Raw genomic sequence first — 25,938 nt, forward strand, 5'->3', positions numbered from 1 at the left:
TGTGCGGATAATCACGGGCCCACAATGTTTACTGCGCATTCTGATGCCAGAGCACACAGTGGAAGAAACCTGTGATTTTCAACCTCCGGCGCCACCCACTCATCTACCAAACATCATTGCTGTCTGTTTATTGAAGCTCTGAGAGTCTAATTTCAGTAAAATCCACATCCTTAAAATGTTTCCAACATACCGATTGAAAACAATGTTTTTCTTTTCCCTTTTAGTCTGTATAAGCAGGATGTGGCATAACCTGTTATACACACCCCCAGCCCACACACCATTCCGTACCATCTCTGCCTGTATTTTTTCTTGTAACCTGTTTTTTTTTCCCACCAAAAGTTAAAACTGACTTCCTCGCATTCATATATTATTTTTTCTGAGCCTCATAGTATGACAAAAATGCACAGCAGACGAATAAATGTACTTGCCGTTGATAACTGGAGTGAAAACAGCGATCCCTGCAAAATTTGGATCGGATACAGTTTTATCTAGAATCAGTCCACCAACACTGAAATACAATCATATTACACAGTTACAGCACAGCGCAAATAAACATCTTGTAATATGTTCAAAGTTAGTTGTCGTTAAATTATTCGGATGAGACGTCTGCCCTCTCAGGTGGACATAAAAGATCCCATGGCTCTATTTCGAAGAAAAGCAGGGGAGTTATCCCCGGTATCCTGGGGCCAATATTTATTCCTCAATCAACATAACAAAAACAGATGATCTGGTCGTCATCACATTGCTGTTTGTGGGAGCTTGCTGTGGGCAAATTGGCTGCCGCGTTTCCTACATTACAACAGTGACCGCACTTCAAAAAAAAGCTTAATTGGCTGTAAAGCGCTTTGGGACGTCTGGTGGTCGTGAAAGGCGCTCTATAAATGCAAGTCTTTCTTCTTATGAACAAGTTGAAGACAACGATGGCAGTCCAGGTTAAGATCCCAGCAGATTTACAAATGGACAAGAAAAGTTTTGCAAGTGTAAACTCAGAGACTTTACTATGAACTAGGCTGCAAATTGGTTTAGTAAGAACATAATGAGAAATTAAGAAATAGGAGCAGGAGTTGGCCATACGGTCTCTCGAGCCAGTGCCGCCTTTCAATAAGATCATGGCTGATCTTTGACCTCAACTCCCCTTTCCCGCCCTATTCCCAAATCCCTTGATTCACTTAGTGTCCAAAAAAAATCTATCGATCTGTGTCTTGAATATACTCAACGACTGAGCATCCACAGCCCTCTGGGGTAGAGATTTTCAAAGATTCACCACCCTCCGTGAAGAAATTTCTCCTCACCTCCACCCTAAATGGCCGACCCCTTACCCAGAGACTGTGACCCCTCGTTCCAGACGCCCCAGGGAGGGGAAACAACCTCTCGGCATCTACCCTGTCAAGTCCTCGAAGAATTTTATATGTTTTTTTTAAATGAGATCACCTCTCACTCTTCTAAACTTTCGAGAATATAGGCCCATTCTCAATAGAAACAGATAGTTTTTATAAATACCTTCAGACATGCTCTTTTAGCTAAAGGTAATAAGCTTGACGTTTCATTAGGTTCCTCCCACTCACTGCTTGGGTACAGATGGGCTTTTTTACTGGAAAATTAGCTTTGCTGTTAAGATTAATAGCATTTGTCTTTCTGATTTGAAAAAAAAAGTTAGTCATTTCCAACAAAAAAACTTGGGAAAATGGAATCCTTTGTTCCTGACTGAACAAAACAGATCTCGCTCATCAGAAGTCTGGGTGAATGCTGATGCGGTTCCTTGTTGTTCACACTTCTCACAACCATTATATTCACTACTGGTTGCCAAGTTCAGCAAATGTCACATGTAACCTCAAACAGACCTTTATTGTGAACCTGTCATTGTCACAGTTTGGGATCATTTGACCATTTTTCTCCGGAGGTAGGATTTAAAATATGAGTTACTTTTAAAACTGAGTTTTCTTTTTAAGCAAAAATGTATTCTCAATTTTAAGGAATAAAAGGACTCCTAGATGAAAGGTAGTTAATATGCTAATTCAAAGTTGTTTTCACCGGAGATTAAACAATCAGAAATTCATTAGCTGGTCCGGGTAATTGAAAAGGACACAATCATACTAATTGCATAAAAAAAAATCTTCGATCTCAGTCTGTAAAAGGAAGAGAATTAAAAAAAGTGAGGGGCTTTACGAAGACAGGTTGCGGAGTAGGCAGAAAAGCAAAAAAGATGGGAGAGTGGCAAGAAGGGACAAAATTAGTTTTAAATCAAGTAAGATGACCCACTGAAGTGGGGTAGTGTGTTATTTTCATTATTTTTATATTATATTGAGTTTTATTGACAAAAACGAGTGAATCTGATCATAACGGTTGTTCTGTAGGTTTAGCACGGTGGCATAGTGGTTAGCACTGTTGCCTCACAGCGCCAGGGACCCGGGTTCAAATCCGGCCTCGGGTGACTGTCTGTGTGGAGTTTGCACATTCTCCCCGTGTTTGCGTGGGTTTCCTCCGGGTGCTCCGGTTTCCTCCCACAGTCCAAAGATGTGCGGGTTAGGTTGATTGGCCATGATAAAAAAAATTGGCCCGTAGTGTTAGGGGGGATTAAATACGTGGGGTTACGGGGATAGGGTTTGGGTGGGATGGCTGTCGGTGTAGGGATCGGGTGCTAGGGTTTGGATGATCAGCCATGATCTCGTTGAATGGCGGAGCAGGCTCGAAGGGCCGAATGGCCTACTCCTGCTCCTATCTTCTATGTTTCTATGTTTATGAGCTGCGAAATAAAGCATTTTAACGAGTCACATCAAGCCTCGACTCACCAAGTCTTTGCTCAGTCTGCCTTTGGAGAGTTTGAAGAAATGCACGGGAGAAAGACACGAATATCCAGTGCAGGTCACAAGGGGTGTGTGCTATTGTTTTCCTTGGAATTCTCTACCCCAAAGTGGATGCTGAATCACTGAGTACATTCAAGACTGAGATCGATAGATTTTTGGACTCTAGGGGGGGTGGGGGGTCAAAGGATATGGAGATCGGGCGGGAAAGTGGAGTTGAAGTCGAAGGTCAGCCATGATCTTACTGGATGGCGGAGCAGGCTCGAGGGGCCGTATGGCCGACTTCTGCTCCTAATTCTTATGTTCTTATACCCCCTCCCTGGTCAGGCTGTCAGGCCAGTAGATATGGAGCAGTGATCCCATCAAGGCAAGACCCTCATGCTTCTTAAGGGGGCGACTGATGCCTCTACACCCGAGAAATTACTTACGGCAGACCCAAATTGGTAATGGCCACGGCGCACGAAAAAGCAAATAAAATTCGAAGCAAAACTTGTGCGCACTAGAACTAGCAAGTGAAGTAAGCTAGGATCGTAAAGCTTTATTAGTCAGTACCTGCTAATAGTCATGGCAATAATAACTGGCTCCCAGCCAGAGTACAACACCTCTCGTGTAGCTGGGTTCTTTTTTGATATAATGATCCACAGAGGAGCCAGAGCCACAAAGAAAGCACACACTAGTGGGTTGATGTAAGGATGTGCCTCTGTAATTACAAAAATAGTCACAGCATTTAAATACAAACATAACATTTCCAGCAATACCTACAATAGGTCTCAAACTTTCAGTCTGAATTCATGTAAAAGCTTTTGTTCAAGCCAAGTGTTTGATCCATTATGAGGATAATAGCCGGAACGCTTTTATTGTTCACTAACTGCACCCATGGTTCAGCCGTGTCTGGTTAATCCAGCAGCATGACTCTTCCCATCAGCAACACAACAGCAATCCCTAAACAGGCCATACATGCAAGTGTGTTAAAAACACCACTCGCAAAATCTGATCGATGTTGAGAATCGATCTGATGGTTTAGTGGGAAAATGCACCACCCAGTGTGCTGCCGAGTTACACACACCAGGGAGCTTCCAATCCAGTGGGCCCCTGCTGGAAACCGTGGAGGTGTGGCTACCAGGAGAGGGTAAGATTGGGGTCAGTTGTGATGCCTCCCACAGTTGCATTGCCTGTCGATTCTCACTTCGCACGTGGAAGAGTGGCCATTTGTGGAGGCGGTGGTGGTGACATTCTGGTGCTGGTAAAACCATTCCCCAGCAAGAGCCAGCACCTTTGGGAGAGGTGAGAGAAAAAGGAGATAATAAAAGGGATTGGGGGAAAATCAGACTCAGAATTTCTTTTTTGATTTGTTTTTATGGGATGTGGACGTCGCTGGCAAGGCCAGCATTTTATTGCCCATCCCTAATTGCCCTCGAGAAGGTGGTGGTGAGCCGCCTTCTTGAACCGCTGCAGACAGTGTGGTGAAGGTGCTCCCAACTTGCGGTTAGGTAGGGAGTTCCAGGATTTTGACCCAGTGACATACTTCTAAGTCAGGATGATGTGTGACTTGGAGGGGAACTTGGAGGTGGTGGTGTTCCCATGCGTCTGCTGTCCTTGTCCTTCTAGGTGGAAGAGGTCGCGGGTTTGGGAGGTGCTGCAGTGCATCTTGTAGATGGTACACACTGCAGCCACGGTACGCCGGTGATGGAGGGAGTGAATATTTAAGGTGGTGGATGGGGTGCCAATCAAGCGGGCTGCTTTGTCCTGGAGGGTGTCGAACTTCTTGAGTGTTGTTGGAGCTGCAGTCATCCAGGCAAGTGGAGAGTATTCTATCACACTCCTTACTTGTGCCTTGTAGATGGTGGAAAGGCTTTGGGGAGTCAGGAGGGGAGACACTCGCCACAGAATACCCAGCCTCTGACCTGCTCTTGTTGCCACAGTGTTTATGTGGCTGGTCCAGTTAAGTTTCTGGTCAATGGTGACCCCCCAGGATGTTGATGATGGGGGATTCGGTAATGATAATGCCATTGAATGTCAAGTGGCGGTGGTTAGACTCTCGTTTGTTGGAGATAGTCATTGCCTGGCACTTCTGTGGTGCGAGTGTTACCTGCCACTTATCAGCCCAAGCCTGAACGTCGTCCAGGTCTTGTTGCATGCGGGCATGGACTGCTTCATTATCTGAGGAGTTGTGAATGGCACTGAACACTGTGCAGTCATCAGTGAACATCCCCATTTCTGAGGGAAGGTCATTGATGAAGCAGCTGAAGATGGTTGGGCCTAGGACGCTGCCCTGAGGAACTCCTGCAGCAATGTGATGATTTACCTCCAACCACCACAACCATCTTTATTTGTGCTAGGTATGACGCCAGCCAGTGGAGAGCTTTCTCCCCCGATTCCCATTGATTTCAGTTTTACTAGGGGTCCTTGATGCCACACTCGGTCAAATGCTGCCTTGATGTCAAGGGCAGTCACTTTCACCTCATCTCTGGAATTCAACTCCTTTGTCCATGTTTGGACCAAGGCTGTAATGAGGTCAAGAGCAGAGTGGTCTTGGCGGAACCCAAACTGAGCATCAGTGAGCAGGTTATTGGTGAGTAAGTGCCACTTGATAGCACTGTCGATGACACCTTCCATCACTTTGCTGATAATTGAGAGTAGACTGATGGGGTGGTCATTGTATCAAGGTTATATTCCACCAAAAGACAGCAACTGGTACTTTTCCCATAAAAGTTAAGATTTGCTACAAAGTACGACATGACCCATAATTTTTCAGCTTTTACAAATACTTGTACATGGCAAGGGTCTTAATTAGAATGCCATCAAGGCAACTAAGCCTTGCCTCCCAATGTTCTCAGGACGACGTTACAGGACACTAGGGCCGCGATTTACCCTACCTCGGCGGGTGATGTCAGTGGCGGGTCTCGGCCCCGCTGCTGGCTCCATCCCAGCCTCCGAAATGACTTTCCAATGATTGGGCTTGTTAAGCCCGCCCAGCGAGTTTCCCAGCCAATTGAAGGAAGCGGGTCTCATGATAGATCATTTACCACGCGTCATCAGCCATTTCCTCAAATTTAGTTTGACATTTGCGCTGTCAGTGTTCTACAGCATTAAGGTGCTGCAAACACTGACAAGCACTGCACAGAGGTGCACGGCTGCACCTAGGTTCTCCCATGACTCCCTCCATATGCTTAAGGAGGGAGTCGCAGCACGCAGTGAGGTTCTCTTCCCTACCCATGGGCGGAAGAGACCTCCCCAGGACATCAACGCAGCCTGGTTGCACATTGCACAGGAGGGCACAAGCAGGGATGTCGTCAGGAGGACCTGGCTGTGAAGTAAATCTTGCTATGGTGAGGCCATCCCTGGCAGCAATGTGGTCGGGTGCTGATGCCCTCTGTCCTGTGCAGCATCAGGTGATTGCTGAGAAAGTTGGTGGTGTTGTTGGCGCTGCTGGTGTTGGGGCTGATTGTGGTGGGATTTTGAGGTTCAAGGTGAGAGAGTTTCAAGGGCAATCATGCTGACGGAATAGATGGCAGGTGAAGTAGGGATTACAGAAGTGGTCTGTCAATGGTGGGAGAGGTAATAAGGTCAGACTGGATGGAGACTTGTGTAAAGACTTGCAGCATCCTGAATCTGTAGTGGAAATGCAGTTTAGAGAAGCTAGTGGTTAAGGGAACATATCTCAATCAGTTAGGAGCTTTGACTTGACATTTGAAGCTGTCATCCCATCAGCTGATTCAATGGCCACTGACCTCCCGCCTCAGCTTCACAGACAAGGTCTAGGCACAGCGGGAAACCGGTGGGTGACCTGTCAAATCCAAAAAGCTGGGGAAAAAAATTGATAAGTGGCTGTAAACAAGCCACTAATGATTTTAATTGCCTCCCCCGCCACTGCTCGTTGGGTCTGCTCAGCTGACCCATCACCCGTCCCGTCCACTGAGTGCCGGCAAAATTCCGGTCTTGCTCTACAAGGAACGTCATTGCAACACATATAGTTTTGAGGTTATATTCAAGTTGATGGCTGATGTATCAATTCTGCTTCTTTGGGCCGGGGAGGGCGAGGGGCAACACACTGATCTACTGAACCACCCACCCCCACCACGGCCAGATTACCCCAAGAGTTTGTACACCGTATAGCTAGTCACATCAATCCCGTTCGTAATTATTTCTGGTAGACGAGCTCCACATTTGCATCTGCTGCAGGCACCCTATTCGCAAAAAAAAAGTTACCACCGTGGCAACAAGCAAAATAATAGCGAGCATTGCATTTTTCAATATGACTTACGTAGCTGTATGTAGAGACCCCAGCTGATTCCAGACAGCAGTGCCAATGTGATGAGGTCCCCAAGGCTAGCAGCAATGGGCGTGGCAACATTATCAGGGTTTATACCTATCTTCCTCGAGCCAATAATTACACCGACCATGATTACCCCTGGGTGGGAAACCACAATAAAATTAGTAATTTTTCCTACGCAAGTTAATACAAGATGACTAACAATATTTCTGATGCAAGAAAACTACTAGGCACTTGGTCTAAGCGTTAAACAAAGCTTTAATCAACTGTTTTACAACATGGAAGTCCAGTTGTGTCTTCGAGTTCCTGTTAAGAATGTCCTGCACAAGCTGGGCCCGTGCTCGAGTATTTATACTCTCCCTGGATAGCGCCACCCGCAGGCCGCTCAGTTGATTCGTGTCAATTTCACTGCCGTCAGGGAACACACACACACACACAACAAACACAGAATGATTCACAACGGGGTTTAAATATAAACTAAGATAACGAAGGTGCGAAGAACTTATTGTCCGAAATAGCTGGACATGTCATAGGCGCTGCCTTTGTAAATTGACTCTTATGGCAAATGGTTATCGCTATTTGCCCAATATAGGCAGCTGCCCGTGGTAAGTGTGAATGGTACAAGTGGTGGGGACTGTACAATGAACTTTTGCACGCTGTGTCACAAAACTAGGTTAGTAAGAAGGCATGGGGAGTGGGAGCGGGGAAAATAATCCAAAACTACGTTTACTCGGTCCATACTTTGTTTACGTTTCTTGTACAAGACACTCGCCACTATTCCAACTGGCTTGTAACTTATATCACATTACATAGAATTTACAGCACAGAAACAGGCCAATCAGCCCAACTGGCCTATGTGTATAATAGCAAAAAACTGCAGATGCTGGAAATCCAAAACAACAACAGAAAATGCTGGAAAAACTCAGCAGGCCAGGCAACATCCATGGAGAGAGGAAACAGTCAACGTTTCAGGTCGAAACCCTTCTACAGAACTGAGAAAAAAAGGCAGGAAATGAAAGAGATTAAACTATTTTTATGCTCCGCACCAGCCTCCTCCCACTCTATTTATTTCATCTCACCCTATCAACATAACCTCTGTTCCTATCTCCCTCACGTGTTTATCTAGCTTCCCCTTTTATGCATCTACGCTATTCGCCTCAACTACTCCCTGTGGTAACCAGTGCCAAATTTCTCATCACTCTCGAGTAAAGACGTCTCTCCTGAGTTATTTATTGGATTTCTTAGTGACTAACCTATATTTATGGCCCCTAGTTTTGGGTCCATATTGATAATATTAGCAGTTTGATGTGTACTTCATGTATTCAATGTTCAAAGAAGCAAAATTAGCTGCGCAAAAAAGCTAAAACAGGTCCGTGAAATCGGCCCCCATTTGTAGATTGGTGCCCACAGGGGAAAGATAAGCAGCGCAGTGGACGAATGAAATGGCATCCAAACAAAAGACACTCTTGGTTACAGGGTGATGCAAAGCACCCGTCTTACCCAATATGAGGGAAGCTATAAACGCTGTTGCCATGCTGCTGGCACATAGGAGGACAGCGTGATCCAATCGGAAGTGGCCCTCGGGAATCCAACCAAACACCACGGCAGCCACGGATGCCAGGAAACCAACCACCGTTGCCTGGACCTACGAGGGGAAAAAAACCAAAAAAAAGTTAACGTCGAAAAGTCCTGTTCACAAGGAAGCTTTAGTTATTGGGTTGGGACAAGCACAAACACAAACTTTCCAGGTCTCTGACCCAGACAGGGTTACATGGCCATTTTATTTTTGGTTGTTGACAGAAGGTTTGTACAGTAACATTGTATGGGTCTGAAATTCTGCTTTAAACAAAGCAGAGAAATGGCCTATTTTCTCTAACAACTAACCAACAAAATTGCATTCTCAGAAATTGCACATTTCAAAACCACACGTCCCTGCAATTTTGTCACTTGATTGTTATTTATGGAGAAAAACAGGCTTTCTCCTGATTTCTGACCAAAGAGTAATCATGGGCTCCACGTCACTGAAAAGTGGGAGAGTCTAAATGTGAATCAACCGTCTCTGAAATCATCCTTCAGCTCCAGAATCCCTTAATTCATTGTACTAGGTGCATTTACAGACGGTCGATCCTTACTTAAACCTCCCTCCCTCAGCTACACAATATGTGGGCTCCAAGAACAATCCCTACATAGCACCAACGTTTGCTTTTGAAAAACCTAAACCACCTTTTTTGATTATATTTAAAAATGCTAAAATTTATTAGAACTATTATATACAATAGTGTATATATGTGGTTTCCCAGTAAAATCAACTGCAAACTATTTCTCACTAAACTGCAAGTAATGGCTTCATCCAGATTGTGAACAATGTCAAGTCATTGATCGTTGTTGATGTAAAATAAAATACACTGGAATCGAACCAGTTGATGCTGACTTAGTATGTGAATGCACCACCTGGTGTGATACAATAAACAAACTCAATCTTTGGTCTGTGCACATTTATAAGAGGGTGGTTGGAATCTGGAACTCACTGCCTGAAAGGGTGGTAGAGGCAGGAACCCTCAACATTCAAAAAGCATTTAGATGAGTGCTTAAAACGCCATAGCATACAAGGCTACAGGCCAAGTGCTGGAAAATGGGATTAGAATAGATAGGGCTTGATGGCTGGCGCAGACACAATGGGCCGAAGGGCCTCTTTCTGTGCTGTATAACTCTATGACTAACATAAGACGTAGGAGCAGGAGTAGGCCATTCGGCCCCTCGAGCCTGCTCTGCCATTCAATAAGATCATGGCTGATCTGATCTTGGCCTTAATTCCACTTCCCTGCCCGCTCCCCATAACCCTTGGCTTATCTTAGCTGGGATAGTAGTGAGCCACTACGCTGGGCTTAGGGTCTCCAGCCTCGGTCAGACAGGGTGGGTGGGTGGGTGGTGGAAGGAGAGGAATTGGAAAGCAGTTAGCGCTCCCACTCCTGAATGTAAACCAGTGACCCTTGCTGGCACGAGTGCATGGCCAGTGAGAGCAGGGCTGTTTTGTTCTGCATATTGCAATAGCTTGTACACTACCTGGACCCACACAAAGACTGGCCACTTGCAATAGGTACTGGAGGACAGTCACTGCCCACGGCAGCATACCTGAGCATGAGCCGGTGAGAAGAGCAGAACATAAAATAGAATGGGAATTTTTTTTTTTTTTAAATTAACCACAACCGTTGCAAAATAAGGATATCTTGGAATAACTGCAAGACAGTAATTAACTTTCCAATTCAGACAATATTTATAAAGTGCTCAAATTCAGTAACTACATAAGCAAAGTTCATATTAATCCTCTGATTAGGTTCATAACTTCCAACCAATCCCATGTATCCATTGTGTATGTAAGTGTTTGTGGAAAACACATCACCCTGGTGGAGATGGGGGTTGCTCTTGTGAGGGTGGGGCTGAGGCACATTGTTGGGGCATTTCTTTCTTTTAAAGAAGCGATTACCTATCACGTACATCCGAACAACCTGAAGAATTCTTTCATCACAGCAAGATCTTAAAAAAAATTAAGTTCGGGGTTACCCTGCATTCCCAATATTTACCAGTAAAGTCAACCCACTAAGGGTTGTAGCTCCATTGCTCACTCACCTGAATTAGAGCCAGATTTCCTGTGATCATCTTCCATTGCTCTGCGGCTGAATCCATCTGCCCAATGTTGGCCTGTGAAAGAACAAACAACAGAACACAAACGTGTAAGCACGTCAAAAGATGAGGTCTTAAGTTCAGTACTTTTTCCACACTTTGTGCTAACACAATACAGGAAACTCTTCTTTATCCGGCACCGACGGGACCGGCGTGGTGCCGGTTGATCAAAAAGTCCGGATTACAGAGAGGTATACTTACCAAGGTACGAGAGCCCCGTACACGGCCACAGATCCAGGCGTCCCTGTTGCATGGCAACAGGTGCAGGAACCCCGGTTACACGGCCACAGATCCAAGCGTCCCTGTTGCATGGCAACAGGTGCAGGACCCCTGGTTACACGGCCACAGATCCAGGAACCCCGGTTACACGGCCACTAATATGAAATAAAACTTACCTGAACCTACTCCTGAATTTTGCCGGTTAAGAGAGATTTCCGGTTATTTAGGTGCCGGTAAAAAGAGAGTTTCCTGTAATTGGACTGGTTTGTTAATGAACCAAACCCTTCGCTTGCACGTGCCAAAAGAAATTTTGAAGATTTCTATGGCATTTTCTATGACAGCTTTTTTTTCTTCCATTCCTCAAGGCAAATGCCAGTAGGAGCAGATGTTTATAAGTTGCATTCAATTTTCTTTTATAAAGATACTTTCATTCTTCAGCAATTCTCAAGGGAGATGAAACTGCCTAAAAAAATTATAGAATGTTACAATTCACAACAGGGAGAGGACCGAACAACCAACCCAAGAGAGGAGCTTTTTTTTTTGTTGCTCTCAAGGTGAATCTAGAAATGCTGTTTAACAAAGGGTTTACCCTAACACCACGTCTCGCATTTATATAGTGCCTTTAGGGTTCAAGTCCCACTCCAGAGACTTGAGCACAAAAATCTAGGCTGACACTCCAGGGCAGTGCTGAGGGAGCGCTGCATTGTCAGTGGTGCCGTCTTTCAGATGAGACGTTAAACCGAGGCCCCGTCTGCTCTCTCAGGTGGATGTAAAAGATCCCATGGCACTATTTCGAAGAGGAGCAGGGGAGTTATCCCTGGTGTTCTGGCCAATATTGATCCCTCAATCAACATAACAAAAACAGATTATCTGGTCATCATCACATTGCCATTTGTGGAAGATTGCGGAGCACAAATTGGCTGCTGCATTTCCTACATTACAACAGTGACTACATTTCAAAAGTACGTAACTGGCTGTAAAGCCCTTTGGGACATCTTGAGGTCGAGAAAGGCGCGGTATAAATGCAAGTCCTTCTTTAGTAAAACATCCCAAGGCATTTCACAGGAGCGTTATCAAGCAAAATTTGACACCGAGCCACATATCGGGACAGGTGGAGATAGGTTTTAAAAACCAGAGAGGTTTAGGGAGGAAATTCCAGAGTTTAGGGCCTAGGCAGCTGAAGGTACGGCTGCCAGTAGTGGAGCGATTAAAATCGAGGATGCTCAAGAGGCCAGAATTGGAGGAGCGCAGATATTTCGGAGGGTTGCAAGGCTGGAGGAGATTACAGAGATAGGGAGGGGTGAGGCCAAGGAGGGAATTGAAAACGTATACAATTAACATAAACTTTAGGGATTAGTGATAGACGTTAGGGCTATGGTTAGGGTGTTACAGTTATGGGTTGGGGTTAGGGATTACGTTAGTGTTTCGGGTTAGGATTTTACGGTTATGGGTCAGGGTTACAGTTAGGTTTCTGTATCGCTCACTGTAGCTGGAGCTTCCTTGGGTACTGTGGAAACTCAGGTACAATATGTACATGTTTGTTTTGTTTGGACCTGCAGTGTTTAGTGACTTTGATTTAATGATGTATTTGCCCAACCACAGGCACACACAGTTTCATGTAGTGTGCAGGAAGGGCTAAACAACAACAACTTGCATTTATATAGCGCCTTTAATGTAGTAATACATCGCAAGGCGCTTCATAGGAGCGTTTACAAACAAAGTTTGACACTGAACCATGTAAAGAGATATTAGGGCAGAAAAGAGGTGGGTTTTAAGGAGCGTCTTAAAGGAGGAAAGAGAGGTAGAGAGGCGGAGAGGTTTAGGCAGGGAATTCCAGAGCTTAGGGCCTCGGCAGCTGAAGGCACGGCCGCCAATGGTGGAGCGATTAAAAATCGGGGATGCGCAAGAGGCTGGAAATGGAGGAGTGCAGATATCTCGGAGGTTTATAGGGTTGGAGGAGGTTACGCAGATAAGGAAGGGTGAGGCCAAGGAGGGATTTAAAAACGAGGATGAGAATTTTAAAAATCGAGGCATTGCCAGACCGGGTTTCGAAGGGCTGTGTGTGCTTCCCCTGCTGCCCAATCTATGGTCAGGACTATTGGAGGCAACACAAGTCCCAGCAAAAGAAAGTCCAGGGAGGAAAGGGGTGGGGGAAGGCCAGAAGAAAGAGAATGAAGTCCTGAAGCAGTTTCCACACTAGTCGTTTGTTAAAAAAAAATAAGGAGCGCACATTGTGCGCTTTGATTGCAAAAGTTTCCATTTTTAAATATCACGGCATTTATGCAAATTATGAGGGAAGACAAAATTAAGATTTTGTTTGAATTTCATAGCAGGTGTTTCTACCCAAGGTCCATTATTAATTCAAAAAGATTATCCAAGGGTGGAAGGCTTGGATTAATTTCTTCAGCATACAAGAGGTGACGATGCTCTCTGCAAAATGTGGAAGTACTCCACCGAATGATGTGGATGAGGAGGAGCGAACACAGCCACAGCCTTGATCAAAGAGCCAGCACTCCCAGAAGTGGCTCGTAAAGTGCATTTGCTCCAGGTGTAGGTGCTACGTGTCTTCCCAGGCTAATGAGCTCCATACGTGTATTCATAGAATTACCTAGAAGTTAAAACACGGAAACAGGGCCTGAGGCCCAATCAGTCCGTGCCAGTGTTTACCCTCCATGCGAGCAAACAGTCCCAATCACGTTGTGTGAAGCGAGTTCACGGCCATGTGCCAAGCTGCTAGTGATGCCACACTTCAAAGTAAAAGGCCAAGTGCACGTCGCTCTACGCGCCAAATCTGTGCAACAATATTTTTACATATCGAGGAACCAAGGTGTATGGCCAGGGGGGGTCATAGGGCAAGGTTGAAAAGGCGCAAATGAGTGCCATGGTAAAAAACCAAAAGGGCTGGAGCTGCAATACAGCTCGAGCTGCTTTTACATTGCACACCGAGTCTTGGTAGGGCTGGCTGCACCGCTCTCCCACATTTACTATTGTAATATGCAGCCAGCTTCTGGCATTGTGGGGGCGCCACCTTTCAGCGCATCGTGGCTGTGACATTTTGACCACTGCACGTTAGTAGAAAATAGGTCTTCCTGACCACGGGTCTTTATTAAAAAAAAAAACCCGGTTACTCGAGAACAATGTTACAGCGGCCAAAAACCAACATGAAGGAAGCTTCAGATTGTTAATGAGAACTTGTGTGCACAACTTTCCATTAAAAAAAAAAATGTGGTCCATTTAGAAACTTTAAAAGATTGTTTCACACCAAATCAGCAAGTTTTCTGAAAATGCAGTGAATTAATTTTCTTTTTAAGCAAAATCTCCCCTCCCACGACTACATTATAGTTCACAGCATTGTTCTTTAATTGGCATTTTAAAACTTTTCTGGGTGTGGGACATAACTGGGGACGCCTTGCCCTCAATTACAAAAGGCGACATCAGTTACCCACGGTGGAAAAAATAAATCTACAATTGCAGAAAATGAGCTACGAAGTTGACAAGTGCAGAAGTCCAATTTTAGTGCTGCCCCCGTTTACTTTGTGGGTCTGGAGACCCCAGTTTGAAAACCTGTGGGGTAAAGTCCATGCATCAAGAAGTCGTGACTACACTTCAAAAGTAAAGCGCAATGCAAAGTGAAATAAACAAAAAGGATACACATGGAAAGAATTACACTATTAATTATGGAAGATCTTGGGTTGTCCAAGATGTGAATGATAGATTTACACGTTACAATCTTGGGCTTTACGTAACTCTATAATGGTTACCCAGAGAGTACGCAGGCTGTAAAGCACTTTGGGACATCGTGAAAGGCGCTATATAAATGAGAGTTCTTCTTTCTTTCTTTAGAACATAAGGCAATTAAGGAGTACAACTTGCAAAAAATTGAATTTGTGTCGCGTCAATGTAGTTCTGGTGGCTTTATTGTGAATATGTAATGTTGAAAGAAGCGAATGACAAGTCCTCCACCTCAACATGATTGCACAAACGACAGCCTTGATTTGGATTTTCAGGTCGTTTTGACAAACAAAGCCAGACACTGAGCCAAAACCAACAAAACAGATAAGACCTTAGCTGAGCTCAGAATTTCATCAGATTGTGTTCGAGACAAATCCACCAACTAATTTTTTTACTAGAAGTCTGAACACTTTTTTTCAACAATCCTAAGCTCACTGCTACTTATGCACGCCCCAGCAATTTTTTTTTGTGGGGAGGGGTCAGGTGTGAGGGTTGCAAAGACAAAGCGGAACAAAGAATTTTACGATGTCCACTGGAAGGCGCTCAGGAAATCAGTATGCTAGATGTAAAACCTTTTGTTTGGTCAGGCAAACAGTCTCTCCAAACTGTACACTAAGCACTTCAGCAGCAGATGCTACTTCCCTGTATCTTAAAAATATTTTGTTAACATTTTTAAATTAAAAAAAAAAAATGTACTGTACAAGAAAATGTGAGTGATTGCCTAGCAGGTAATTGCATTGCTGACTGTGGTACGAAACCATGAAGGTCTCAGGTTTGACTCCCCAAGTCTGTCCTGAGTTAGTGAATTTTAGTCGGGGTGGCGTTAGGGGCACTGCACTTGGGGGCGCCTGTGAAATGTCTTGGGACGTTTTACTACGTTGAAGGCGCTATACAAGTACAGGTTGTTGTTGTAGCTGTAATGACAATTTACTCACCGCAGTAGAGAGTCTGGAGGCGAGGGTCATTTCCAAGTTACCCTTGAGACCAAGCAAAGCAGGGACGAGAATGAAAACCTCGGTCACCTCCTTAAACACATTCCAGTGCTGGAAGAGAAAGAAAGAGAAATGAGTGGATGAGTGTATACGTGAGAGGATTTTATAAAAAGGGTCGGCAGACATCAATGCTGATATTATGGTAACTCGTCACAAGGCCAACTTAGGTCGTCCTGCTGTAATATACAGCACAGAAACAGGCCATTCGGCCCAACCAGTCGATGCCAGCGTTTATGATCCACTCGAACCTCCTCCCATCTTTCCTCATATAACTATCAGCATAACCCTCCATTCCCTTCTGCCTCATAGGCTTATCTAGCTTCCCTTAAATGCATCTATACTATTCGCTTCAACCACTCCCTGTGGTAGCGAGTTCCACATTCTCACCACTCTCTGGGTAAAGACGTTTCTTCTGAATTCCTTATTTGATTTCTTGGTGTCTATCTTATATTGATAGCCTCTAGTTTTACTCTTCCCCACAAATGGAAATTATTGTATGTGTATAATATATGATTATGCATCTATTGTTATAGTTATTGATAACAAGGTTATATTTTGCTGTGATATTTGCGGAAACTGTTGTACTAATCATCCAATCCTTTCTAATTTATAACACTAGATTTGTAGTACTGTATGGAAACCTTCGGGAATACGACTGCACTGCCCAGCTGTACCGTTTCAATAATATTTTAAGATGTACCATTTGAATAATATTTTAAGATGTACCTCCCCCGCCCTATCGTCAGACACCCATCATCAAGTTTCTGCTTCCAAGCCAGGAGAAAATGACATGTTATACAAAATGTAGCCGAGATAGTCATCAATATCACCAACTGGTAGTATGATTTGAGCATTAAGAAATGCATGATATGGACTGGAGTCATTTAAGAAACCAATGGATGTTGCAATGAGCGTGATTTTAGGGTCATTCTGGATGGATGAGCTGAGATGAGCCAAATGGCCTCCCTCATCTGTTATTACTTTGTGATAAAATGGTCTTTCCATTGTTCTCTTCCATCCAGATACTCCCTCCAGCCCATTCACTTCTAGAGCTCAATATGGCAACCTAGACATGCCAAATAGTGGTAGGCTAGTTTGAGTTAATAGTCAACATAAGAACATAAGAAATAGGAGCAGGAGTAGGCCAATCGGCCCCTCGAGCCTGCTCCGCCATTCAATAAGATCATGGCTGATCTGATCCTAACCGCCAATCCACTATCACAGAACCATCTCCTGAATCTAACAGAATTAGACACACGAAATAGGAGCAGGATCAGGCTACACGGCCCCTGGGCCCGCTCCGCTACCCACAGGGCCATGACCGATCCGAACCTAGACTCATGTCCAAATTCCTGCCCGCTCCCCGTAACCCTTAATTCCCTTTACTTCTAGGAAACTGTCTATTTCTGTTTTAAATTTATGTAATGATGTAGCTTCTACAGCTTTTTGGGGCAGCATATTCCATGGACCTACCACCCTCTGAGTGAAGTAGTTCCTCCTCATCTCAGTTTTGAAAGAGCAGCCCCTTATTCCAAGACTATGCCCCCTAGTTCTAGTTTCACCCATCATCGGGAACGTCCTCCCTGCATCCACCCGATCCAACCCCTTCACAATCTTATATGTTTCAATAAGATCGCCTCTCATTCTTCTAAACTCCAATGAGTAGAGTCCCAATCTACTCAACCTCTCCTCATATGTCCATCCCCTCATCCCCGGGATTAACCGAGTGAACCTTCGTTGTACTGACTCGAGAGCAAGTGTGTGTGTCCTTTCTTAAGTATGGACACCAAAACTGTACGCAGTATTCCAGGTGCGGTCTCACCAATACCATAGGATCTGTACTCATGAGGGAGTTTCACCATCAATACACTCCCTGACACCAAAAGATTTACAAGGAATTGGAATCAAATCCATTATTTTTGGTCTACAGGTAGATGTTGAAGTGAAACAGTTTTAAATGAGCATTGACAAAATAATGGCAAACAACTCATATGAGCCAATGGACCCAATAGTATGAGGGAGTTGTATCATGCACCATTGAATGAAATGAACACTATTGAATGCCAGTAGTGTTGAAGCAACCTAGCATAAGTTTGGATTTCTCGTGGTGTTAATGCAGTTTCTTAAAACTGATGATCTTAGTAACTTCTCCCAGCCAGTTCCAACTAGGTCAACAGCAATGTTCCAACGATCCTGGATCTCTCAGAGATGGTTGGACAGGAAAGCCGAGCTTGAAATTTGCTCTGCACAGAGACAACCCCCCACCCTGGCTCCCTTTCTCCACACCACACCTCCTCAGGAGGTCCGGGCCAGTCCTCTTCTGGGGCAGATGCCGGCAGCTCAACTTGGGAACTTGGTTTAGAAGGCCAGGATTTATATTCCCGTACAAAGTAACTCAACAACTAGCTAAGAATCAGAAATTGTTATTTAGCAAAATAGCACCAAAAGTACAATGTTGTCAAACTTTTTAGGCGGTGTTTGATTTTTGCCCAAATTTAACTTTGAAGAATTCTGATGATGTTTAATGTGATTGGTATTGGGCGAGCGACCATTCTCATCAAAATGTTTAAAAAAGAAAATAGCGGAGGTTTAAGATTGACAGACGTTATTTGTAAAGCTCCTGGGCTGTCATGAGCTAGAGAGTAGGGCTACATCAGACATGTCCTATCTAGGGCCCTTGGGCCTTGGCAATCCAGCTCGGGACGCAACTCCGCTCCATTTGTGCTTGTCAATCCTAAATCTGAACATCAGGATCTATTACTATCAGCAGTTTGAAATAAAATGCACATTAACGGGAACATGGATTCCAACTGTGCGAGACCCACAAGGCTTCTTAGTACAAACCCAAGCAGCCCATGAAAACTAAAAGCTTAGACACTCCTGGTGCCAGATGTTCACTCACCGCGTGTTCAATCCGCTTTTGGTCCACCCCAGTGAATTAAAACACAAATTACTCCAAGGTGCTCTTACACCAAATCAAACGCTTAGTCACAGGCTTGGGAATGGTTCATTGTACGGTGAGTGGGCGCATTCCCCAAAAAACACACAAGTCGCCAATTAACAGCCAGCCCTACAATTACTGAAATATCCAAGACCAAACCAACCAGAGCCAATGATTATGTATCCAAAAGAAAGACTTGCATTTATATAGCGCCTTTCACAACCTCAGGACGTCCTAAAGCACTTTACAGCCAATGAAGTTCTTTTTTGAATTGTAGGCAATTCAATTCAATTTTATTTGTCATATATGCAGCAGACGTGTGTACTGCACAATGAAATGTTGATTTTTACGAGTCCTCCCAACATTGGAATAAATATGGCATAACAATGATAAAATACTAATAGAAATACAGTAATAATAAATAAAACAGTAATAAATAATAATAAATTATTCGTTCATGAGTCTTATGGCCTGGGGATAGAAGCTGTTTCGAAACCTGCTGGTACGAGACCGTATGCTTCGGTATCTCTTACCGGACGGGAGCAGGGCGAAGAGGTTGTGGCTGGGGTGGCTCGCGTCTTTGATGATTCTCGGGGCCTTCCCCCGGCACCTCTCGGGGTAGATATCCTGCACAGCGGATAGTTTAATTCCTATAGTATGTTGTGCAGCTTTCACCAGTCACTGTTGTAATGTAGGAAATGCAGCAGCCAATTTGTGCACAGCAAGCTCCCACAAACAGCAATGTGAAAATGACCAGATAATCTGTTTTTTTAGTGATGTTCATTGAGGGATAAATATTGGCCAGGACACCGGGGAGAACTCCCCCGCTCTTCTGCGAACAGTGCCAGGGGGATCTTTAACGTCCACCTGAGAGGGCAGACGGGGCCTCGGTTTAACGTCTCATCCGAAAGACGGCACCTCCGACTGTGCAGCGCTCCCTCAGTACTGCACTGGGAGTGTCAGCCTGGATTTATGTGCTCAAGTGGGTCTTGAACCCACAACCTTCCGACTCAGAGGCGAGTGTGCTGCCAACCGAGCTACAGCTTCCAAGAGTACTGGGAATGTGAATTCAGCTTTTTTTCCGTATCTTTGCATCTCATTTCCTAGGTAAGCAGGGTAAAACTGGATGCTTTGGAATGTTACCCCGGCATCTGTGCATTGGAAAACATACCTATTTAAAGGATAAACTAGAATGCAAGTAATCCGACAGCTGTTTGGAAAGATCCATACGAGGCATCCATGTGCATCTCATTTTGTTCCACTGGCTATAAACCAAATGCAGCCAAGAAAGTCTAATGTTACAGAGCCTTCAGTTAAAGGGCTGCTCATCAGCACAATAAATGAGAGTACAGAGGGCGTGCTTCAATGCTACACACACACACAAACTGACAGCTAGCTCCAACTCCACTTAAGGGCATCTGTAATTGACATCTTCATAAGTGTAGTCTTTATGCAGAGCAAGGGGTGGAAGCAAAGAGCTGCTGGTATGAAGTGTGAACCAAATTAAGACTCTTAATGTATTTACAAGTGCCGTGTAATCAGCAATGCCCGAGTACTCAGAAGTTGGTAAACAGGAACAAAGGAACAGGAGTTGGCCAGTCAGCACCTCCGCCATTCAATGAGATCATGGCTGCATTAAAAAGCAAAGGCCGACATCAGCTCCTTGTATTCCTCCAGATAGGGTTTTTGTTTAACTTGTCTCGGTAGCCGGCAGGACGGTTTGGGTTTCAGATATTATCAGGTGTACCATGATTTCTGTTTGTTGAGTCACTTTTTGACTTATTGAATTGTGCTTGCAAAAATTCAGAAGAAGAAATTGTAGAAAATGATACTAAATGCTTTTGGAGGATTAACGCCCTGTCACGGTTCAGGATTTCTGCCATGGAAGGATCTTGGTATTATTTATATTAAGAAAACCTTACCTTTAAGTTAAATACAGCTCCCAAGAGATTTAAATTACAACAGCAGCCCGAGTGCTGGGGAACAGAAACGTACATTAAAACTACACAGACCAGTTTGCGGAATGTTTAAGTGTCACACCCGGGGGGGGGGGGGGGGGTGCGGGGGGAGGAGGGAAATGGTAGTAGGCTTGATTGGCGGCTCTTCTGGCCAATCTCAGGCCAGGGAAAAGTGATCAGGCACGAAGACCCAACTTCCTGTTGGGCAGGAAACGAGAGAACAAAGACCGACATGTGGGGAGTTCAGTTGGGGAGGTCTGCTGAGAGGGAGGTCAGTAAGGTCCAAGCAGGTGTCCTTTTAATAAGAAAGCCAGCCTCGTCTTAGATATCTGGCAAGGTTCCAAGGGGGGAAAAAAGTGTGTTCAAGAAAAATGAATGATTTTTAGCCCACTAGAAGGTTCAGTGTGGCACATTTTTAATTATTTTTGTTGTTCACAAGGAGGGAACAGTTATTCTGTACGTTCACTTGCTGTCTGTAAAAGAAAGCAGCTCAACGATTCTTATCTGGCCTCGTCTCACTTAGACATCCTCAGTAGGTCTACTAACGGATTGGAAAAGTGTACGTGAAGGCACGTGCGAAAGATACAACACCTAGTTCAATCACACAGGGCTCTGCTGCCATATTAAATATTAGGCGCACTCCTGAACATAAATTGCAGGGATCACTTGTGGGAGTGACCAGCGCTACTGAGCCCATGTGAATATCTAACGCAGAATGGAAATTTGTAACATTCCCCTTCCCCAAGTGCTCTGTACCCTCACGAAAATAACAGTTATGGACAGCTCATTATAGATCTGATTTATGTGAATAGAAATTGGAAATTAAAATCTATTCTACACCCACTGTATTCCCATTAGACGAATCAAGTTTTGTTCTACTTAAAACTGACTGCACAATTAAACTATATTTATTGCCCAAGTTACACTGTCATCTATTATATGACTTAAAGTCATTTGGATAAATTATAGCGGTCGATTGTGCTTGTACTTTTAAGGCATCCACTATGGCCTAGTACTCTGGTGTGGTGTGTGGTGCTCAGTAGGAGAGTGGTGGCCAACAGGAGGCTGTGCCGCCTGATCACAGCAAGGATCTGGAAAATCCCAGTGATGCAAAAACATTTTGAAGAACATCGAAAGGCCACGAGAAAAAACCTAAAAGGATATTATTGCTTTTTCCACAACAGTTTGGTTTTCAAACAGGGCCTCTGATAAGCAGGCTGTCTAACTGAATAGGAATTGGCGTCACTATTGTCCCAAGGGTTTGAAAAATCCAGAGGCTGTTAATTATTCCACACCCAAAGTTATTTCTGTATCTCAAGGTGGTTTTTGTTTTGGCCAAAAACTAGAGTCAATATTGGTTTTGTTATACCTTTGGACTCCAGCTCAATTTAATATCAGAACTGGTGTTAGGAAGGGGGGAAAACTGGTGTTGTCAGGATGCTATTCTCAGTTAAAAAAATGTTTTCCAAAAAGTGAGATGCTAAACCGAGGCCCTGTCTGCCCTCTCAGGTGGGCGCAAGAGATCTCATAGCATGGTTCAAAGAAAAACGGGGGCGTTCCCCAGCATCCTAGCCAACATTTATTCTTCAGCCGTATCAGCCGTGGCTCAGTTGGTAGTACCCTCGCCTCGGAGTCAGAAGGGTGTGGGTTCACGTCCCGCTCCAGAGACTGGAGAACAAAAAAAAAAAAAAAAAAAAATCTAGGCTGACATCTCAGTGTAGTGCTGAGGGAGTGCTGCACTGTCAGAGGTGCCGTCTCTGCCCTCTCAAGTGGACGTAAAAGATCCCATGGCACTATTTCAAAGAAGAGCAGGGGAGTTCTTCCCGGTGTCCTGGCCAATAATTTATCCCTCGCGCAACATCACTAAAAAAAAAAATTATCTGGTCATTATCATGTTGCTGTTTGTGGGAGCTTGCTGTGCGCAAATTGGCTGCCGCGTTTCCCACATTACAACAGTGACTACACTTCAAAAAGTACTTCATTGGCTGTAAAGTATTTTGGGTTGTTTGGTGGTCGTGAAAGGCGCTATAGAAATGCAAGTCATTCTTTCTTTAACCAACAGCGGCAAAAGATTGTTGGTGGTGGTGTTGGCTGAAGGATAAATGCTGTCTGTGGGACCTTGCTGTGTGAAAACTGGCTGCCACATTTGCCTACAAACCACTGCCTGCACTGGTTGTAAACCACTCTGCAATGTCCGGGGGGGCGTAAAAAGCGCTATATAAATGCAACAGTGACTACGCTTCAAAAGTACTTCATTGGCTGTAAATCGCTTTGGGACGTCCAGAGGTCATGAAAGGCGCTATAGAAATGCAAGTCTTTCTTTCTATACACACTTCTAGTGCATCGTGAAGGAAGCCTCAACGTCAAGATTTGCAAATGCATATTAAAGCACTTCTCAGTGTTCACAGAAGTCCATTACCTTTCCTGGACGTGTGGCTCAAGTAACAAAATATAGTTAGCGGACAGATATAAAGTTCAGCTCCACTGGATGGACAGACTGGTTCCATTTATTTTTAGTGCGGTAAACAGTTTGCCAGCGTACTGAGCATTGCTGTCAATTCTGCCGAATGACGGGAAAGCCACGGCGGGGAAGGAGAGGATATTCTCGTAAAATTAATTCTTGTCAAAACATATGCATGTAATTGACAAAACCGCCGTAGCATGTTGCTGGTTGAATGTCAAGCTCACAGTCTGTGCTTACACACAGGAACACTGTTCTGTTTCCATTCAAATCAGATGGAAAATTGACACTGAGCTCCAGTTGTGCTTTCTTCATTTGCTTTGTGTTTCTAGTTCCCCAGCAGGCGGGGGGGGGGGGAATTTTTTTTTTAACCATGACCAATGTACCCTTTAAGCTGCGCGGCCACACAGCTCTCTCAACCGCCCGTGCAGCCGGGTCGCCGGCTTTTCAATGGGGAAAAGAGTGTACGCGCGGTATTGTGAATGGGCCGCGCAGAAATTAACAGGAACGCTGACTCGGACTCGTCCCATCGCGAATCAGTGGATGACCGCACCGCATGGTGTGGTACTGAGCCATGCAGACAGGGCTGACCCAGGATCGTTCTGTAATGGCAGTGCAGGGCTGCCATTAGACACTGGGCTAAAAATTGAGTAGCGCCCCAATTGAGGCACTAACTTCGCCGGGCCCCAGAAAAATTAGTGCCCCCGCGCCGGAAATTGAGTGGTTGCGCCCCAAGAGGGAAGCGAGGCGCTACTGGAAGCGCCCCGCCTCCCTCTTGGGGCGCTGTGAGTGAATATCGCGGTGCTACGTGCCGCAGCGCGCTGCGGTATTGCAGGCCTTCCTCCCCTTCTTAAAGGGGAGGGGCCTTGTGCAGTGCGACCTGGGGCCCAGCTGGGCCCCTGGGGATCGGGAGTGCAGGCAAAAGAGCCCGGCACCCAAGAGAAGTGCCGGGCTCTTGGAGCGCAGCCAGCACTCCGCGGGGGGGGGGTTCAGGCGGCCAGGGACGGGAGCGCAGGCGGCCAGGGACGGGAGCGCAGGCAGGTGGCCAGCAACAAAAATGGCTGCCCCGCACCTCGCCTTTGAATTGCGCCTTCCCAGCTGCAGGTACGCCCCTCTGACCCTGTCGGACATAGCGTCCGGCGGTAAGTCAAGGGGCACTCCCGAAGATCGTGGCTGGGGCGTGAGCGGGGCGCTGCGCACACCAATGACATCATCGCCAGCAGCGCAGTGCCGCAGGGCGCTACCAGTTAGCGCCACCACTAACCTCTCGCTGAATTTTGCGGGAGGTGTGGGCAGTGCTGTGCCCGGGCGCTAGTTGGTTTGCGCCCCACTTAGCGCCCTCTTAAGGCGCTACCAACTGAATTTTTCCCCCACCGTGTCCCTGCGTTGGGGGAGGAAAGAGGAACAGGGAAAAATAAACACCAGTGTTTCTCGCTCATGACCACTACTGGAAGGCGTGTGTGTAGGCACTGGGTGAGGGTAGGATCGGTGCCAGTTGTGAAACCCCGTGTTTGAATATCCGACTAACAGCCATGCTCTAGATTTGAGAATATAATCTAGGCTGGCACGTCGGTACATTATTGAGGGAGTGTTACACTGCCGTTCGGATGAAACGTTAAACCGAGGCCCCGTCTGCCCTCTCGGGTGGACCCAATAGATTCCATGGCATTATTCGAAGAGCAGGAGAATTCTCCCCGGTGTCCTGGTCAACATTTACCCCTCAATCAACATCAGTAACACAGATTATCTGGTCACCATCTCACTGCTGTTTGTGGGACCTTGCTGTGCGCAAACTGGCTGTCGCATTTCCCTACAGTACAACAGTGTCTACACTTTGAAAGCACGTCATTGGTTGCACAGTGCTTTGGGACATTCCGAGGTCATAAAAACATAGAAGATAGGAGCAGGAGTAGGCCATTTGGCCCCTCGAGCCTGTTCCGCCATTTAATGAGATCATGGCTGATCATCCAAATTCAGTACCCTGTCCCTGCCTTCTCTCCATATCCCTTTAAGCCTCAAGAAATATATCCAACTCCTTCATGAAAGGCGCTATATAAATGCAAGTCCTTTCCAATCCTTTAGGCTCACGCTTGAAGAAGAGACATTTGGGGCAAAGTCATGGAGGGCTGCTACCATCTGTAGAACCAGATCCCAGTGTGAATCACTGTATGAAGAACAGGAACTGAGAAAATGGGTGTTGGGGGGGGGGGGGGTGGTGGAAACATAGGAAGGGGAAAAAAAAACCCAGACCAATCATCTCCAGACTCTGAGCTGCAGACGATCAAAACGACGGCATCTGATATTTCACTTACAGCTTGCCCGGTAACCCAATACTAAATGTCAGCCAGTACTTGTAGCTGGGATGTGTATCCTGGGGAGGGATGTTGCAGGTTTGCAAATCTATATAGACGTCACCTCCCTCAGCCTTTTAGAAATTCTAAGCATTTAAACTGGATGGCAAGCACTTGACTCCTGCAACAGTTGCATCAGATGCCAGATCCCTTTTTAAAAGTAATTTTTTTTTTTTAATGCCACTTAGAAAGGAGTGCGCACAGACCTTCTGCCAAAACAGGGGGCAAACATAGCACAATCATTTTGACTCGTCAACTGCTATAAGTTTTAGCCGATTATTAAATCAAGTTTTGGTAGGACTTTAACCTCCACGCGGGAATTAAAAGCACAAACCAGTTAATAGTCTAACATCAGAGAACATCATAAAGAATTATAAACCAATACCAAAACGCTAAGAAGTTTCCCCCCCCCCAAAAATTAAAGCGACCTGCACTCTCAAAGTCAATGGAATTTAACTAGAATCATAGAATAGTACACCACAGAAGGAGGCCATTCGGCCCATCGAGTCTGCGCAGCTCTTTCGAAGAG

At 45.3% G+C, this 25,938-nt stretch overlaps 1 protein-coding gene across 3 annotated transcripts in view; it reads right to left on the reverse strand.

The window, feature by feature from the left end:
- LOC147105085 (solute carrier family 41 member 1-like) overlaps positions 1–25,938 on the reverse strand; it is a 66,805-nt gene that overhangs the window by 19,332 nt on the left and 21,535 nt on the right. For all 3 annotated transcript variants that reach the window (XM_086011162.1, XM_086011161.1, XM_086011163.1), the window contains exons 3-8: positions 15,642–15,749; positions 10,702–10,773; positions 8,575–8,719; positions 7,066–7,212; positions 3,354–3,501; positions 429–508 (exon numbers count right to left, since the gene is read on the reverse strand). In XM_086011162.1, coding sequence (XP_085867288.1) covers positions 429–508; positions 3,354–3,501; positions 7,066–7,212; positions 8,575–8,719; positions 10,702–10,773; positions 15,642–15,749 — 700 coding nt within the window. The remainder of the gene's footprint in view (positions 1–428; positions 509–3,353; positions 3,502–7,065; positions 7,213–8,574; positions 8,720–10,701; positions 10,774–15,641; positions 15,750–25,938) is intronic.

This window comes from Somniosus microcephalus, chromosome 18 (assembly GCF_052327205.1).
Source record: "Somniosus microcephalus isolate GS21.2 chromosome 18, FLI_Smic_1.0, whole genome shotgun sequence".
NCBI lineage: Eukaryota > Metazoa > Chordata > Chondrichthyes > Squaliformes > Somniosidae > Somniosus > Somniosus microcephalus.